Here is a 19,677-nt window from a genome sequence, read left to right as displayed (position 1 = left end):
CGGGTCACCCCACACATTTTTCAAACTAGATACCCCAATGATGATTGTGGGCAAGTTTGGTTCAATTTGGCCCAGTAGTTTCAGAGGAGAAGATTTTTGTAAAAGCTAACGCCGGACGACGACGCCGGACGCCGGACGCCAAGTGATGGGAAAAGCTCACTTGGCCCTTTGGGCCAGGTGAGCTAAAAATTAACGATACCAATTGTCTTGCACCAGATGCGCATTTCGACAATACATGTCTCTTCAGTGATGCTCGTGGCCAAAATTTTTGAAATCCAAAGCTTATATTAAAGATAACCTGATATATTGAGATATTTTTGTGAGAACCTCACATTCTTCATCATTTTATATTCCATTCATTGGTATACATGTAAACCGGAATTAATCCTGAATTTATTTTGTTAACCACAGCAGAAAAAACAACGACTTGATTGTTTTTAATACAATGCACGAAAAAACAATTATACGGAAGAAGCAACACAGTTATTTGTAAAGACCTTGAATTTGTTAATCGACACTAGACACATACTCATAGCTTCTTATATAATTGATGTGTTTTTTTGCATTGTACTAAGAAAACTAACGTCGCTGTTTTTTGCTTATTTAAATTTTCACAATGGAACAGCGGTCAGCTTAATGTTGCCTTTAATGGTTTGTCTACCTGGGTTTTTTATTCAAAATATGGAGAAGTGGTATAATACCCAATGAAACCACTGTTGAATTGCAAAAGATGTGGAAAAGAACAGGTTATGGTCATGGCCTTCAAATTTGTGCAGAAATCATACCGTATGAAAGCTTTGAAAGACCCCGAGTTGTCAAAATTAGAGAATAAAGAGAAAACACACCAGCTGATTTGTAAAAAAAAGAAATGAGATGGGTTCAAAGCAACCAAACACAAACGCTAGCTATGAGTATAGGCTTCTAGATTGGGACATGAATATTTCGAATGATGCGGGATATAACATGTTTGTTTGCGACTAACCCTTCCGGAACCTGGTACTGTTGTACATTTGAACAGTCTGAAAAATCAGAGCAACAGTTCCTTACGAATGTTCAAATCTCAAAAATCGATTACGAAGAGGCACACTATAGTAACAAACTTTAGTGAAAGAAAATATGCTTGATTAGCTATTAGATCGACGAGCGTCTGTCATGATGATTCCAAAACAATCACTAAAAAGATAGAAGACATAAAATAACATAATAGAGTCCTCTTAACTCCTGTAATCTGTTGGTCTATTTCGACTTTTTCTATACAACTCGTCAACAATTTAGACATTGATAAACTTTCAGGGTTTCGCATAAGAGCCCGAAGATCTTGGTTAATATCATTATGATATTGTGAAGTCTAGATGTTTATCCCCGTCCGCCATATGACAGTAAGCAGGTTTAATGTTTTTTCTTTCTTTTGCAGTATCAACTCTAAAAATCATTAAACATAAACGTACATAGTTTAATTGATAAATTGATAAATGGAGAATTTCTACCTTCCAAATAAAACAATGTCAATGTCTATAATTCAGTGGCAAATCTAGTGACAATATCTCCCCTGTAAACACTGAAAACTAGATTTGTTTAATGTTTGTCCCGTTTTAGCAGTAGGTTTTACGTTTTATAAACAATTTTTAGAAAAGGTCGTCTCGATTTGTGTACATGTAGTCTCAACGATCTATTCACATACAATTTTATACAAAAAGTCATACCTGGATTGAGAGAAATCAAATCCGGGGAAACGACGAAAAAAACCAAACACAAACTAATAACAAAGGAACAACAGGAACAACAGGAACACTGGAGTGCATCAAAACCAAACTCCAATGCAACATACATAGAAACGTACTATTTGATTAAAACTGGCATACATATAATAGATATGAATACTGACAATAACTCCTGTAGGAGAATCGTTTATGTTGGTACAATCAAAAACCTGATAATAAATTGTTCAAATAAGGCGTTCGAAAATAGTGAAATTAATTACTTTTAGAGTGTCAAAAACTCGTTGGAAGTACTTGATAAACTGCATGCTTATATTGGTGATTTTAAATCTGTTCAAAGTTGTTTTTTTTTTTTTCTACCCTATATACCACATTGCCTCACGTTCTCATTAAGAAAAAAATCACACACCTAATTAAATGGGCATTTAAAAAGTCAGAATGTGAATATATATGTTAAAACTCTTTTAGGTCATTTTTTAGTAACAATAAACAAAAAAACTATGTCAATTGGACATGCTATGATACTATTTCTGCTCTTGAATTTTTACTAGACAATATTTTTGTTCGCTTTGGAGATTATGTATATCGTCAGGTTATCGGAATACCAATGGGGACTAACTGTGCACCACTTGTTGCGGACATGTTTTAGTATTGCTACGAGTTACAATTTATGACAAAAATCAGCAAAGACCCATCGAAACAACATCCGACACACAAATTTAATAATGCTTTTAGTTATTTGGATGATATTTTGGCTCTCAATAATGACGACTTCAGTATGTAAGGTTTATCCTTTGAACTTAATTTAAATAAAGCTAATACTAAACAATGACCACTGCCTTTTCTTCGATCTTCATATCTATATCATTAACGGAAAGCTTAAAACTAAAATTTATGATAAAAGAGATGATTTCTCATTTCCTATCGGTAATTATCCATTTTTAGATGATGACGTTTCCTTGTCATCATCGTACGGTGTTTATATATCTCAACTTGTACGATTCGCTCGTGTATGTAACAATGTTTTAGATTTTAACGAGAGAAATTTATGTTTTACTGAAAAATTATTACACCAGGGTTTTCGATATCACAAACTAGTCAAAACATTTACTAAATTTTATAATCGGTATAAGGACATCATCCGTAAATATAGCTCAACATGCAGACTTCTCATACGTTCAGGTATTTCACATCCATGTTTTTTTATGGAAATATTCTTTATAAAGCACAAAAATTTCAGTATTCACCTCAGAAGCTAACAAAACCTTTAAATAGACTTATTAAGAAGGGATAAAGTTACGATACTGGTGTCAGATCATTAAAGATTGCATATTGTGGCATTAATATTGATTCATTTATAGGGTCTTTGCACCGGAACTAAACACATTTATTTAAAAACCAGTTGTTGGCATGACACGGGTTATGTTCTTCTCATATATGTTATGATGGTATGATACTAAACCCCTGACGAGGAGGATTGAGCCTGATATTCATAAGATGAAAACATAATTTTTTATTCAGTTTAATTGAAGTCTGGAGCTGGCATGTCAGTTAACTGCTATAGTAGTCTGAGGTTATTTATGTATTATTGTCATTGTGTTTATTTTTTTTGGTTACATCTTCTGACATCAGACTCGGACTTCTCTTCAACTGAATTTTAATGTGCGTATTGTTATGCGTTTACTTTTCTACTAGCTAGAGGTATAGGGGGAGGGTTGAGATCTCACAAACATGTTTAACCCCGCCGCATTTTTGCGCCTGTCCCAAGTCAGGAGCCTCTGGCCTTTGTTAGTCTTGTATTATTTTAACTTTTAGTTTCTTGTGTACAATTTGTAGTTTAGCATGGCGTTCATTATCACTAAACTAGTATATGTTTGTTTAGGGGCCAGCTGAAGGACGCCTCCGGGTGCGGGAATTTCTCGTTCATTGAAGACCTGTTGGTGACCTCCTGCTGTTGTCTGCTCTATGGTCGGGTTGTTGTCTCTTTGGCACATTCCCTATTTCCATTCTGAATTTCATTTCTTATTTTGTTGATCTAATTTGGCTGATACTTTAAAATCGATTACAGTAATTAAAGGAAGCAAAGCAAAAAGTTGGTGTTAAAGTTACACCTAGTCAAAATCAAGAGAAATACCTTCATCTTGAATAATTCTCAGTGTGAATATGGCTTTAAAAAATTGAAAACAACACGTACATGTACGTTTTATTAATTTATTGCGTCCGAAGCGCTTTTCTGAATTACCTTCATCAGGAACGCCAAACATTTGAAATCCGAAGATGTACTATAAGTACCGAAACCGCTGAAGAGCTATATGTCAAAAATACCTAAAATAAATAGCCAAATTCATCTATAGCCAACTTTTGCCTGAGGGAGTTAAAACCTAAGTTTCTTTATAATTTATAAATTTATAAACGGACAATTTAGTAAAGTGTGTTTAATCATGTCAGTACCGAAATACTGACCACTGAGCTGATGATACCCTCGAGAACTGATAGTCCACCAGCAGAGGTATCGATCCAGTGATGTAAAAAAATGAAATCAACATATAATTTATTGCGTCCGAAGCAAATGCATTGTATAATTTTACCATGATTCATGAGATTTATAACTATGTTTTTTTTATGTTTATATTTGTAATTCTTCACTGTCTGTATTAAATGTTGTATTTGTGTTTGCTTGACCCATATGGGTGTATTTTTGCAAATAAAATTATTATTATTAATGCATCTGAGCAAAGAATAGTGAACAGTTGGATGTAAAATAATTTGACATCTTAAAATAAGAAAAGTTTTGTTAATATTTTAATGATTGAAAAGAAACGAAGCGTAGGTACATATATAATTAAATCGAAATCGATTTGAAAATTTCTCACTGTAGTTATTTTAAGATATGACGTCGACACGTCTGTTTCGATTTACACAAAAATATATATATAATGGATTTCTTTCCATAAGCGAAATGTTTTTTAAAATATTTATTATTGTCAGCTTTCATTTGGTTACGAACACAACACATTTTTTTATATTGCATCCGTAATATTTACAATTTAAATAACTCACCTTGAAAACAAGTGTACTACACACTTATACATGTTATATTTCTCGATTCACTTCATAGTTGCGGAGAAATATGTATTTATAGTAAAATCAGGAGTAATATTTGATGTGCATAACAGGTAAGTGTTTCATTCAAACACAGAATCAAGTTAATTTATCAAATTCACAGGAATGTTGACTAGATTTTGAAGAAATAAGAGAACTCCTGTAAATTTTAAAGTTATACTGTAATTGTTTAGCCGACGGGCTAGCCTATTAAGGTTCATGTGGACCCTTTGGCCGTATTTTCACCTCAAAATTTATTCTGAGTACAGACAAACCTGCGCATCTAAAACATTTAAGGCATAGCACGCCCTTAGGCTAGATAAATAAATTTCACATACGTTTCATGCTTTTGCAAATGTTTGAACCTGTCCTAAGTCAGGAATCTGATGTACAGTAGTTGTCGTTTGTTTATGTAATTTATACGTGTTTCTCGTTTCTCGTTTTAATATAGATTAGACCGTTGGTTTTCCTGTTTGTATGGTTTTACACTAGTAGTTTTGGGGCCCTTTATAGCTTGTTGTTCGGTGTGAGCCAAGGCTCCGTGTTGAAGGCCGTACATTGACCTATAATGGTTTACTTTTTATTTAAATTGTTATTTGGAAGGAGAGTTGTCTTATTGGCACTCACACAACATCTTCCTATATCTGTTTAGAAAAATAAAAACTTACCAGGATCTTGCAGTGCACTTTTTTTCCATTCCTCCAGAAGGTGTCAAAATAAACTAAGTTAATTGGGAAACAGGTTTGAGAACTTCCCCACAGCACGCCTGGTAAACCATCTGATCTCAACCAAAGGGTTGGTCGACTTTTCGTCAATTTACTGAAAATCAATGACTTTTTTGTAAAGAAGGAGAACAATGTCATGCAATAGATAAAATTAATGATAATTGTACCTAATATGTCTCTGTGTGGTTCAAAATATCTGAAATTGAAGTCACAATCACTTTTCTCCTACGGATTATCATGTTTACTTTCTTTGAATCCGATAAAACTGCTTTGATTTAAATGACCTAGCAAGAAAATATGTCAATTATTTGTGTTTTTTTTTATGCTTTACGTTAACCACGTCTGTAAATTGCAAAAATATTATTTGTTAAGCCTATTCTAAGCAGGAAAATTAAAAATTCTAAATGGTCATGATGGTTGAGATATAAAGGAACTGGTTGAGTCTTTCTGTCACAATGCTGAGTCTTTCTGGTTACTTTGTGTCATAAAGTATATTATTGTTAAAATATGGGCGCTGAGGTTTCAAAGTTCAAATTAACTACGACTAGCAATCCAACACGCGTGCAATATTACTATATAAAGACAAAAACTGCTAAAATTGCTATGCTAAAGTTTAATTTAAATAATTAAATGTAATTTCTATTGTAAAAATAAAGTTATTTCCCAAAATGAACAACGAAACTACATGTATATCAGTGAGCGGTACTATTCGAGTTTACCTTTTCGCGGTTAACCTGATATATGTTTTCTGTCTGTGGTAAGTTAAAATCTAAATACTGATACAATTTCAAGAATTGCCGATAGAAAAATGCATGCTTTACAAGTACAAATAAGATTATTTTATAATATTTATTTATTATTATGTTTTAGATGATTTTGATTCCTAACAGACTTTATTTAATGTCGAAAATGCTTACATTTATAAAGAAAATAGAAAATAGTTAAAAACTTAACAATCGAACAGACCCCCTTTTCTAGGTTTAATTTTTCATACAGGATGACTTCATAATGGTGGTGATAATCTATTTGTCAGTAAAATATGTCATTTTTGTCATTATAGTACTTATCACAAAAAAGAAATAACGATTTTGAAACTGCTTTATGCAAGTACTATAAGCGACGTCCAACTTAGTGTAATCGCACGTGTTGTATTGAAATGATTATAACTTAGATTGTGTGTTCACAACTGCATTTAGGGCACATCCTTAATATTTGGTAATATTCAGAAACATTTATAGTATACCCCAGGCCCCGTCACACTAGGCCATGATCGCACTACGATCTCTATAAAAAAATAATGCTTTTGACGATTGTACTGCGATTGTGTAGATCGCAGTTTTGTCGTGGTACGGTCTTGAGGTCTTGAAGATCGTATTGAGAGTAGCCAACATGTTGAAAACAATCGTGATATGTCGTTGCGAAATCATGTCTAAGTAGGAGCGCGTTAAGGTCGTAGTCCACAAAGATCGCTGTGCCATCGTATCTTGAGCGCGATTGAAGTCGCAGATACATGTACTGCGCTACGATCTAACGTCGATGTTACTACTACCTCAATACAACCACTAGACTATACCTTATTAATGCGACCCAACCACTACGACTATTCTACGGTTATGCTTAGCTGTTCAAGACCGTATCCTTTACAAAAGTCGATTCTAGTACGAACAAGCCCGGTGTCCTCATCACGCTCTTCTTAAGACCTGACTACGATCATATTACTACGACGATTTCCAGCTCTATAGTCGTGCTCATTGTCATTTTCACATAAAGATATAAAAGCTCTCCAGGTTTTGTTTGTATGTATATTTGGACCTCATGTCTCTTTTTTCCAACGGGCCCAACCATGCATTACACATTTCATTGTGTCATTTCCACTATCTTTCATTAAAACATCGTTATTTGATCTACATTGACCAGCAATATGTTGTGATTCAGGTTGGATTGGTCGGTCCAACATTTTTACTGGATCAGGCGGATAACGCCCGAGGACCTCTGTCTCTACCACTATATATATATTACTACTACTTCTACTAGTATGTTTTTGTTCCAATGATACAGAAAAAGTTAAACATATGTGTGTGTGTCTATGCTTAGCATGCAAGTTCTGCTTAAAACTGTGGTCACACTTTACCAGATAGCTCGAACGGACGCCGAAAGGATGGACAAAACTTTTCCATTTACACCATTTTCTTCCGTTAGGAGTCCGTGATGTAATGAACAAATAAAACGGACGTGTAGTATGCCGAGAAATGGAAGGGGTGGAAAAGAAATAAGAAAACAAATGTCAGAATAAAAAGCCTGATCGTGATTTAGAAGATCATATAAAAAAGAAGATGTGGTATGATTGCTAATGAGATAACTCTCCACAAGAGAGCAACATGACACAGAAATTAACAACTATAGGTAACCATACGGCCTTCATCAATGATCAAAGCCCATACCGCATATATGTAGTCAGCTATAAAAAGCCATAAATATTCATGATACTAAAGAAAACCAACATACCAATAATTGTTTTTTTCTGACGCGATTTTCAATTGGTGTGTATCCGTTTTATAATCAATTATCGTTCTGTAATCCTTCTGTTCATGTCCGTCTCACATCCGTTTTATCCTTTATATGTCCGGTAAAGTCCGTTAGTAAACCTGTCTACCGGACCTCCAACGGATGTATAACGGACAAGTAACAGATACAAAACGAACACAGAACGGACGAGTATTGTAAAAAAAATCCGACGAGTCCGTTCACAGGTTTTTAACATTCTCAAATTTTTCCACCGCACCAACCGGACGTCGACTGATAAAGTGGATACTGAACGAAATGAAACAGATATGGACGGACGTATAACGGATAACAACACTCGTTTCACGGAACGAACGGATTGAAAAAAAAATATCCGTTCGGCGTCCGTTCACGCTATCTGGTAAGGTGTAACCGGAGATTTAAGCACATGTTACACCTTAACGGATAGCGCAAACGGACGCCAAACGGATTACCTTTTACAATCCGTTCATGTCCGTAAGACGTCCGTTAATTTTCATTTCATGTCCGTTCAACATCCGTGATATCCATCAATGTCCCTTCAACATCCGTGATATCCATCAATGTCCCTTCAACATCCGTGATATCCATCAATGTCCCTTCTGTCCGGTGGAAAATTTCGAGCATGTTCAAAACTTTGAATTAACAGACATTCAACGGATGAAGTGTCCGTTGTACATCCGGTAGTCGTCCGTTTTTTTTACGGATGTGCATGCGTTTTTAAGTGACAAATCTTAACTGCGGGATAATACCTTGTATACTATAAATATATATATAAATGAAGCATGATTGCCAATGAGACAACTCTTCACAAGAGACCAAAATGACACAGAGATTAACAACTATAGGTCACCGTTCGGCCTTCAACAATGAGCAAAGCCCATACTGCATAGTCAGATATAAAAGGCCCCGAAATGACAATTGTAACAGAAATACTAACGGCCTTATTTATATAAAAAAAATGAACGAAAAACAAATATGTAACACATAAACAAACGACAACCACTGAATTACAGGCTTTTAACTTGGTACAGGCACAAACATACATACTATTGCGGGGTTAAACATGTTAGCGGGATCCCAACCCTCCCCTAACATTGGACAGTAGAATAACAGTACAACATAGGAACGAAGTATAAAAATCAGTTGGAAAATGCTTAATTCATCAGATGGACAAAAATACAAGTGGACGTATATATCAATTTCTTTTCAAAAGCACACACGGCGTGTCAATCTAGTACAACGGAGGGTTTATGTTCATATAACATTCATGTTTACATTTCATGTACTCTCCTGAATATGCATTTAGTTAGACAATGAGTATTTTAATGACTCATTAAAACATCAATGCTACAATCTGCGCAGTTTTACTCCTGTTCATGTTGATTATAAACATAGAAAAAAACGTAATAGAAAAATAACTGACCCACTGACATTTTACTTTGTGAAATTGCTACCCGTTGATATATAATTTGACTATGAATAAAGATACCCATTCCTGCGGCACGTCTATGTATTCTTTATAAAGAAGGAATCCTTTACCGCGGTATGAGGCAGAATAAAGGTCTAGTGTTGAAGATTCAAAGTTAAGCACTGGTTATGTAAATATAGCACAGGGGATGCAAATTGTCCTGTTTTAACGATTTTTAAAACTCAGTTCTGTAGATAAAGTTTAGTGCTGATGTTAACCCCAGCACTGCAAATGTAAAGTATAGCGATGTAGATTTCGAAAAGCTAGCTATTGAGATGTCAAGTTAAGCGATGTAAGAATAAATTGTAGCGCTGAAGATATTAATTAAAACTTAATTGACTTTATAGCTTCTGTGCAAAACTGCTTCTCAAACGCTAGACTATTAATCTCCAGCGCTAGACTATTAATCTCCAGCGCTAGACTATTAATCTCCAGCGCTAGAACTTTAATACAGAAAAAACACAGCTATTCACTATTCACTACCCAGTATTCACTTAATTACAACCAAAGGTCTCTTTAGAAGCTGCTGCCATAACTATACAGACACGATTAAAATGACAGTTGAAAAAGACAAGATTAAAATGACAGTTGAAATGTCAAACAGTATACGGCAAGTTTATGAATTTTGGCGGTTGTACATTTGTATGTATAATTGATACTGAGCTAGTTGAAAATTTCAATCACCAGAAGATCTCAACATTGTTCCAGAATATCTCAACCGATACCAGAAAATCTCAACATGATCTACTTTATAACATATTTAGCTTAATGAAATTATATTAGTAAAGAAAAAAAGCAAACTGTAATTTAATGTTTATGAGGTTTTAAACAAATACTATTTTACTGATATATACGTTGATTTTAACAATGATTTCACTGTCATTTTGTCAATAGCTGACTGCACTGGCCACATTAACCTGCAGGAGAAAAGTCATTCCGATGTCATTTTAAATCATATTGGTCCGTGTTATACACGAAACAAATCCTAATTCAATTATCTATGGCATGACATTCTCCTATTTTACAAAAAACTCATCGATTTTCAGTATATTGACGAAAAGTCGACCTACCCTGTGTTTATTTTGGATATTTTGAACCGGAAGTGCCCGAATACTTTTTTCCGTCTCAACATTTGGTTGAGATTAGATGGTTTACCAGGCGTGCACAGGTAATAATTGAAGTGAGCGGTATTGATTGACACGGACAATAGATGGAGTAATAGTTATCCCACGAGGACGCAATGTGTCAGTGTAAGATCACCCCGATGGTCGGTGGCTAGAGGGTGATCTAACACTGACACACCAAGTCCGAATGGGATAACTATTTTGCATCCCAGCTGTTTTAGATTAGACGAAAACCCATTTACAATCAATGAAATCTAGTTTAAAACGCCACACAACCATTATAAAATACTTTATTCTAGTTTATTACTATATAATGTATACCCTTTATGACCACCAAACACGGTGAGTAGATGTAAAGCAATGTCAACTCGCCCCACTGACCAATCGGCCCACACTAGATCGACACTTTATAAAAAAAATCGCCCCACTCTTATTTACCGACTCGCCCCACTATTGAAAAAGGTTAAAATCATTCCAGCCAAAATGTTACAGAAGAAAGGAAAGCATGCAAAACAAAGAAACACAAGCTGGGTGATCTGGTAGAAGTGATCCGGTTCAGATCACCCTTGTTAGAACAAAGGAGTTGGGATGTAACGATACATAACTGGCAATAACTGGTGATTTAAACTGTGTACCTGAATGGACCATATCAAGGGAAACTCAACTGTTTGTTAATTTTCTCATCTTCTGGAGGGACAAAAAAAAGTGAAAGGCAAAATCCAGTTAAATTATGAATTTTCTAAATCATACAGTGCATTTGAATTATATTTACTTAGGGCTTGCTATGCCTTAAGACTTTTCAAGATGCACAGGTTTGTCTGTACTCAGAGTAAATTGGGAGGACCCCTATCCCAATCTACTACTGGATCAAGCTGCTGATTTTTTGTATCTTATCATTTTGCCCCATTTTACTAGCTATTGCTATGCTAAAGTTTAATTTAAATAATTAAATGTAATTTCTATTGTAAAAATAAAGTTATTTCCCAAAATGAACAACGAAACTACATGTATATCAGTGAGCGGTACTATTCGAGTTTACCTTTTCGCGGTTAACCTGATATATGTTTTCTGTCTGTGGTAAGTTAAAATCTAAATACTGATACAATTTCAAGAATTGCCGATAGAAAAATGCATGCTTTACAAGTACAAATAAGATTATTTTATAATATTTATTTATTATTATGTTTTAGATGATTTTGATTCCTAACAGACTTTATTTAATGTCGAAAATGCTTACATTTATAAAGAAAATAGAAAATAGTTAAAAACTTAACAATCGAACAGACCCCCTTTTCTAGGTTTAATTTTTCATACAGGATGACTTCATAATGGTGGTGATAATCTATTTGTCAGTAAAATATGTCATTTTTGTCATTATAGTACTTATCACAAAAAAGAAATAACGATTTTGAAACTGCTTTATGCAAGTACTATAAGCGACGTCCAACTTAGTGTAATCGCACGTGTTGTATTGAAATGATTATAACTTAGATTGTGTGTTCACAACTGCATTTAGGGCACATCCTTAATATTTGGTAATATTCAGAAACATTTATAGTATACCCCAGGCCCCGTCACACTAGGCCATGATCGCACTACGATCTCTATAAAAAAATAATGCTTTTGACGATTGTACTGCGATTGTGTAGATCGCAGTTTTGTCGTGGTACGGTCTTGAGGTCTTGAAGATCGTATTGAGAGTAGCCAACATGTTGAAAACAATCGTGATATGTCGTTGCGAAATCATGTCTAAGTAGGAGCGCGTTAAGGTCGTAGTCCACAAAGATCGCTGTGCCATCGTATCTTGAGCGCGATTGAAGTCGCAGATACATGTACTGCGCTACGATCTAACGTCGATGTTACTACTACCTCAATACAACCACTAGACTATACCTTATTAATGCGACCCAACCACTACGACTATTCTACGGTTATGCTTAGCTGTTCAAGACCGTATCCTTTACAAAAGTCGATTCTAGTACGAACAAGCCCGGTGTCCTCATCACGCTCTTCTTAAGACCTGACTACGATCATATTACTACGACGATTTCCAGCTCTATAGTCGTGCTCATTGTCATTTTCACATAAAGATATAAAAGCTCTCCAGGTTTTGTTTGTATGTATATTTGGACCTCATGTCTCTTTTTTCCAACGGGCCCAACCATGCATTACACATTTCATTGTGTCATTTCCACTATCTTTCATTAAAACATCGTTATTTGATCTACATTGACCAGCAATATGTTGTGATTCAGGTTGGATTGGTCGGTCCAACATTTTTACTGGATCAGGCGGATAACGCCCGAGGACCTCTGTCTCTACCACTATATATATATTACTACTACTTCTACTAGTATGTTTTTGTTCCAATGATACAGAAAAAGTTAAACATATGTGTGTGTGTCTATGCTTAGCATGCAAGTTCTGCTTAAAACTGTGGTCACACTTTACCAGATAGCTCGAACGGACGCCGAAAGGATGGACAAAACTTTTCCATTTACACCATTTTCTTCCGTTAGGAGTCCGTGATGTAATGAACAAATAAAACGGACGTGTAGTATGCCGAGAAATGGAAGGGGTGGAAAAGAAATAAGAAAACAAATGTCAGAATAAAAAGCCTGATCGTGATTTAGAAGATCATATAAAAAAGAAGATGTGGTATGATTGCTAATGAGATAACTCTCCACAAGAGAGCAACATGACACAGAAATTAACAACTATAGGTAACCATACGGCCTTCATCAATGATCAAAGCCCATACCGCATATATGTAGTCAGCTATAAAAAGCCATAAATATTCATGATACTAAAGAAAACCAACATACCAATAATTGTTTTTTTCTGACGCGATTTTCAATTGGTGTGTATCCGTTTTATAATCAATTATCGTTCTGTAATCCTTCTGTTCATGTCCGTCTCACATCCGTTTTATCCTTTATATGTCCGGTAAAGTCCGTTAGTAAACCTGTCTACCGGACCTCCAACGGATGTATAACGGACAAGTAACAGATACAAAACGAACACAGAACGGACGAGTATTGTAAAAAAAATCCGACGAGTCCGTTCACAGGTTTTTAACATTCTCAAATTTTTCCACCGCACCAACCGGACGTCGACTGATAAAGTGGATACTGAACGAAATGAAACAGATATGGACGGACGTATAACGGATAACAACACTCGTTTCACGGAACGAACGGATTGAAAAAAAAATATCCGTTCGGCGTCCGTTCACGCTATCTGGTAAGGTGTAACCGGAGATTTAAGCACATGTTACACCTTAACGGATAGCGCAAACGGACGCCAAACGGATTACCTTTTACAATCCGTTCATGTCCGTAAGACGTCCGTTAATTTTCATTTCATGTCCGTTCAACATCCGTGATATCCATCAATGTCCCTTCAACATCCGTGATATCCATCAATGTCCCTTCAACATCCGTGATATCCATCAATGTCCCTTCTGTCCGGTGGAAAATTTCGAGCATGTTCAAAACTTTGAATTAACAGACATTCAACGGATGAAGTGTCCGTTGTACATCCGGTAGTCGTCCGTTTTTTTTACGGATGTGCATGCGTTTTTAAGTGACAAATCTTAACTGCGGGATAATACCTTGTATACTATAAATATATATATAAATGAAGCATGATTGCCAATGAGACAACTCTTCACAAGAGACCAAAATGACACAGAGATTAACAACTATAGGTCACCGTTCGGCCTTCAACAATGAGCAAAGCCCATACTGCATAGTCAGATATAAAAGGCCCCGAAATGACAATTGTAACAGAAATACTAACGGCCTTATTTATATAAAAAAAATGAACGAAAAACAAATATGTAACACATAAACAAACGACAACCACTGAATTACAGGCTTTTAACTTGGTACAGGCACAAACATACATACTATTGCGGGGTTAAACATGTTAGCGGGATCCCAACCCTCCCCTAACATTGGACAGTAGAATAACAGTACAACATAGGAACGAAGTATAAAAATCAGTTGGAAAATGCTTAATTCATCAGATGGACAAAAATACAAGTGGACGTATATATCAATTTCTTTTCAAAAGCACACACGGCGTGTCAATCTAGTACAACGGAGGGTTTATGTTCATATAACATTCATGTTTACATTTCATGTACTCTCCTGAATATGCATTTAGTTAGACAATGAGTATTTTAATGACTCATTAAAACATCAATGCTACAATCTGCGCAGTTTTACTCCTGTTCATGTTGATTATAAACATAGAAAAAAACGTAATAGAAAAATAACTGACCCACTGACATTTTACTTTGTGAAATTGCTACCCGTTGATATATAATTTGACTATGAATAAAGATACCCATTCCTGCGGCACGTCTATGTATTCTTTATAAAGAAGGAATCCTTTACCGCGGTATGAGGCAGAATAAAGGTCTAGTGTTGAAGATTCAAAGTTAAGCACTGGTTATGTAAATATAGCACAGGGGATGCAAATTGTCCTGTTTTAACGATTTTTAAAACTCAGTTCTGTAGATAAAGTTTAGTGCTGATGTTAACCCCAGCACTGCAAATGTAAAGTATAGCGATGTAGATTTCGAAAAGCTAGCTATTGAGATGTCAAGTTAAGCGATGTAAGAATAAATTGTAGCGCTGAAGATATTAATTAAAACTTAATTGACTTTATAGCTTCTGTGCAAAACTGCTTCTCAAACGCTAGACTATTAATCTCCAGCGCTAGACTATTAATCTCCAGCGCTAGACTATTAATCTCCAGCGCTAGAACTTTAATACAGAAAAAACACAGCTATTCACTATTCACTACCCAGTATTCACTTAATTACAACCAAAGGTCTCTTTAGAAGCTGCTGCCATAACTATACAGACACGATTAAAATGACAGTTGAAAAAGACAAGATTAAAATGACAGTTGAAATGTCAAACAGTATACGGCAAGTTTATGAATTTTGGCGGTTGTACATTTGTATGTATAATTGATACTGAGCTAGTTGAAAATTTCAATCACCAGAAGATCTCAACATTGTTCCAGAATATCTCAACCGATACCAGAAAATCTCAACATGATCTACTTTATAACATATTTAGCTTAATGAAATTATATTAGTAAAGAAAAAAAGCAAACTGTAATTTAATGTTTATGAGGTTTTAAACAAATACTATTTTACTGATATATACGTTGATTTTAACAATGATTTCACTGTCATTTTGTCAATAGCTGACTGCACTGGCCACATTAACCTGCAGGAGAAAAGTCATTCCGATGTCATTTTAAATCATATTGGTCCGTGTTATACACGAAACAAATCCTAATTCAATTATCTATGGCATGACATTCTCCTATTTTACAAAAAACTCATCGATTTTCAGTATATTGACGAAAAGTCGACCTACCCTGTGTTTATTTTGGATATTTTGAACCGGAAGTGCCCGAATACTTTTTTCCGTCTCAACATTTGGTTGAGATTAGATGGTTTACCAGGCGTGCACAGGTAATAATTGAAGTGAGCGGTATTGATTGACACGGACAATAGATGGAGTAATAGTTATCCCACGAGGACGCAATGTGTCAGTGTAAGATCACCCCGATGGTCGGTGGCTAGAGGGTGATCTAACACTGACACACCAAGTCCGAATGGGATAACTATTTTGCATCCCAGCTGTTTTAGATTAGACGAAAACCCATTTACAATCAATGAAATCTAGTTTAAAACGCCACACAACCATTATAAAATACTTTATTCTAGTTTATTACTATATAATGTATACCCTTTATGACCACCAAACACGGTGAGTAGATGTAAAGCAATGTCAACTCGCCCCACTGACCAATCGGCCCACACTAGATCGACACTTTATAAAAAAAATCGCCCCACTCTTATTTACCGACTCGCCCCACTATTGAAAAAGGTTAAAATCATTCCAGCCAAAATGTTACAGAAGAAAGGAAAGCATGCAAAACAAAGAAACACAAGCTGGGTGATCTGGTAGAAGTGATCCGGTTCAGATCACCCTTGTTAGAACAAAGGAGTTGGGATGTAACGATACATAACTGGCAATAACTGGTGATTTAAACTGTGTACCTGAATGGACCATATCAAGGGAAACTCAACTGTTTGTTAATTTTCTCATCTTCTGGAGGGACAAAAAAAAGTGAAAGGCAAAATCCAGTTAAATTATGAATTTTCTAAATCATACAGTGCATTTGAATTATATTTACTTAGGGCTTGCTATGCCTTAAGACTTTTCAAGATGCACAGGTTTGTCTGTACTCAGAGTAAATTGGGAGGACCCCTATCCCAATCTACTACTGGATCAAGCTGCTGATTTTTTGTATCTTATCATTTTGCCCCATTTTACTAGCTCCCTGTTAGTCTGTGAAGAAGTACTAAAGTCCATAGGATTTTTGGTCCTCAATGCTCTTCAACTTCATAGTTTATTTGACCCTTTAAACATTTTTCGATTCGAGCGTCACTGATGAGTCTTTAGCAGACGAAACGCGCGTCTGGCGAATACATCAATTTTAATCCTGGTATCTTTCTATGATGAGTTTGTTAGAATACAGAGCGGCCACTGTAAAATTCTGAGCATATAACAAACTTCCCGGAGGTTGACCAAATCAAGGATACCCTTATCCTGACTCAATTCCAATACTTTAGCGTAAACCTCCCGGAGTTGGTGTGTCCTCTAGCCATTGTGACAGTTTCTGGTGGGTTTTTTTTCGGGAAACAACTGTTAAAGAAGAAACAATTACAAATTTGGGTGATGCAGGCAGGGATTGTGAATTTGGCTCATACGGGGTTGAGTTATAACGTGTTTGTTTATTTGTTATATTTATTACAAACACTTTAATTTACACTTTTGGGCTTAACCTTTTAAGTTCACCACAGATTAGTTGTTCTCTGTGTAAGCGTGGAATTGCTTACTGTTTAAAATCTCTGAATTTCAATTGCGATGTGTTTTCTGCTACTGCTCAAAATTAAGTTACTTACGAGTACGAATAATTTAACGGGTTAACGCTTATGACTTTATTTGCAGAGTTCAAACGATTCCGTAAAAGGGCTCCACAAACGGCAAAGTATGAAAACCCAAGATTCGTGACTGAAACAAAATTGCGAAGTTTATTCCTACCCTTCAACGACTAATTCCCTTACCCATAATTGACAAATTTGGGGACTTGTAAGAGTATCCCTTATCCAAATGGAAAATGATGTCACGGCTTTTCTACTTTTTCGTCACGAAAATTCCCCGAGTGAATTAAAACCAAAAACGACTGCCATATGTAGGCTTCGTCACATTTACGTAAGCTTAAATGATTGCTCTGGCTAATTTTTCATGTCTTTCCAAGTTCTTTAGTCAGAACGTGTTTTATTTGTACTTAGTGGTTTCGTTTGAAAATCAATTTGTCTGGAACTAGGCTCTGCCTCCTGCCATGGGGTCCCGATTGTCCGTTAATGAAGCACACACTCCTAATCCAGAAGTACATGTAAAACTTTTACAATATAACTTGGACTTGACATTGTATCCTCAATATTATTTTTTTGTAATACTATTTTTTTTTTACAGAAATACAAGAAATGTAATGGCTGAAAGAAAATCAAACGGAGATAAAACAGAACCGGAATTTAAATCATGTTCTGGGATTGAAGATGTCCCAGATTTTCGAGCATTTATGGCAAATCCAGTGTTCTCACTTCTTTTTAAACACCTACATAATGAAAACAAGGAAATCATTAAACAATCTAGAGATGCAGGCAAAATATTTAAAAAGCATCGCACGTTTTCTTTAAGTATGTTTCAAAAGTACCCAAATTCGCCGACTGCAAACAAGTATATCACAGCTTGGAATCATTTTTCTTTAGCTTCTCAAATATTACAGGGCTACAAAAAGGATAAAGTTGAAGATTTGAAAGACTGTGAAATTCTTTGTACGGCTTTTGAGAATATCGTACATGGGTACATTTATGTAAATAGTATGTTTGAGCCATTTCGACCACCTGAAAATACTGGATCTCTCATTGAGCAATATCTTAGATTCAGACCCAATGACATTTTTGCTGAGTATGTTAAAGTTATCATTCTTGTGAGAGCCGCATACAATCCGGAACAAGAGAAGAATAAACTTTTGTCTGATTTTGAATCTGCAAAACTCCGCATCAAAACTTCTGAGATGTTTGCGTCAAAACTAAGTTTGAACATAGATTCTCACCCGTTCCAACGAAGAATTCTAAGCGATGTATATGATCATCTTGGTGCAAACTACGTATCTACATGTCAACCTGAGCGAGCGCTAGACTCGTTTCAGAAATCTTATGACTCGGACCATACAAATTTTGGAGCGCTCTATGGAATTGCATACAATTACACCGAAACTGATCCAACACAAGCTATCAAGTTGCTCCTGCAATACATTAACTTGGCCCCAAAATGCGATGACAAGTATCCGAATGCTTATTATCTGATAGCATCCGCCTATATCATGCACGGAAATATCCCGGAAGCATTTCGGTACTGTTCTTTGGCAGAAGATGCAGAGAAAGAGCGCCTATCTTTCCTCCCGCCTGTAACGATTCCTGAAAAGACAAATATGGACACCATAAAGCTTATGTCCGCACAGATGGAGTTATTGCAAAACCAAAAAGCAATTAAATGAAGACATTTTTTTTAAGCACAAATTTACCTGCAAACAATACTTTGAAAGAGTTTATTTTTTGTTGTTGTAACAGTAACGATGTAGATTTTCAAAGAAAGAAAACATCGAAAGCTCTGATGAAGAGTTTGACTCAGCTTATAAAACATCTATAAAGCGACGTGTTTTAATGCTTTAAAGCTGCGGTCGGATAGCTTTTTAGATATGAAAGTTATTGTGTAATAAAATTCATTTTAGACAGTTAAGTACTAATTTAGCCTTCAAAGATGGTTTATAAGAACATCAAGATTCAATTTTACATGGTTTAAGGGCTATTTTCTGTTCGGCTCTCCGTATTT

The 19,677-nt window shown here is 35.5% G+C and overlaps 1 protein-coding gene across 1 annotated transcript; it reads left to right on the top strand.

The window, feature by feature from the left end:
• Positions 1-4,684: 4,684 nt before the first annotated feature.
• Positions 4,685-19,383, top strand: LOC134688392 (uncharacterized). Its single transcript, XM_063549089.1, has 2 exons — positions 4,685-4,894; positions 18,256-19,383. The coding sequence occupies exons 1-2, from the start codon at positions 4,809-4,811 to the stop codon at positions 19,340-19,342; spliced, it is 1,173 nt and encodes a 390-aa protein (XP_063405159.1). The 5' UTR covers positions 4,685-4,808; the 3' UTR covers positions 19,343-19,383.
• The last annotated feature ends 294 nt before the right edge of the window (positions 19,384-19,677 follow it).

The sequence above is a fragment of the Mytilus trossulus genome, chromosome 10 (genome assembly GCF_036588685.1).
Source record: "Mytilus trossulus isolate FHL-02 chromosome 10, PNRI_Mtr1.1.1.hap1, whole genome shotgun sequence".
NCBI classification, from domain to species: Eukaryota; Metazoa; Mollusca; class Bivalvia; order Mytilida; family Mytilidae; genus Mytilus; species Mytilus trossulus.
This window is presented reverse-complemented; position numbering and strand designations above follow the sequence as displayed.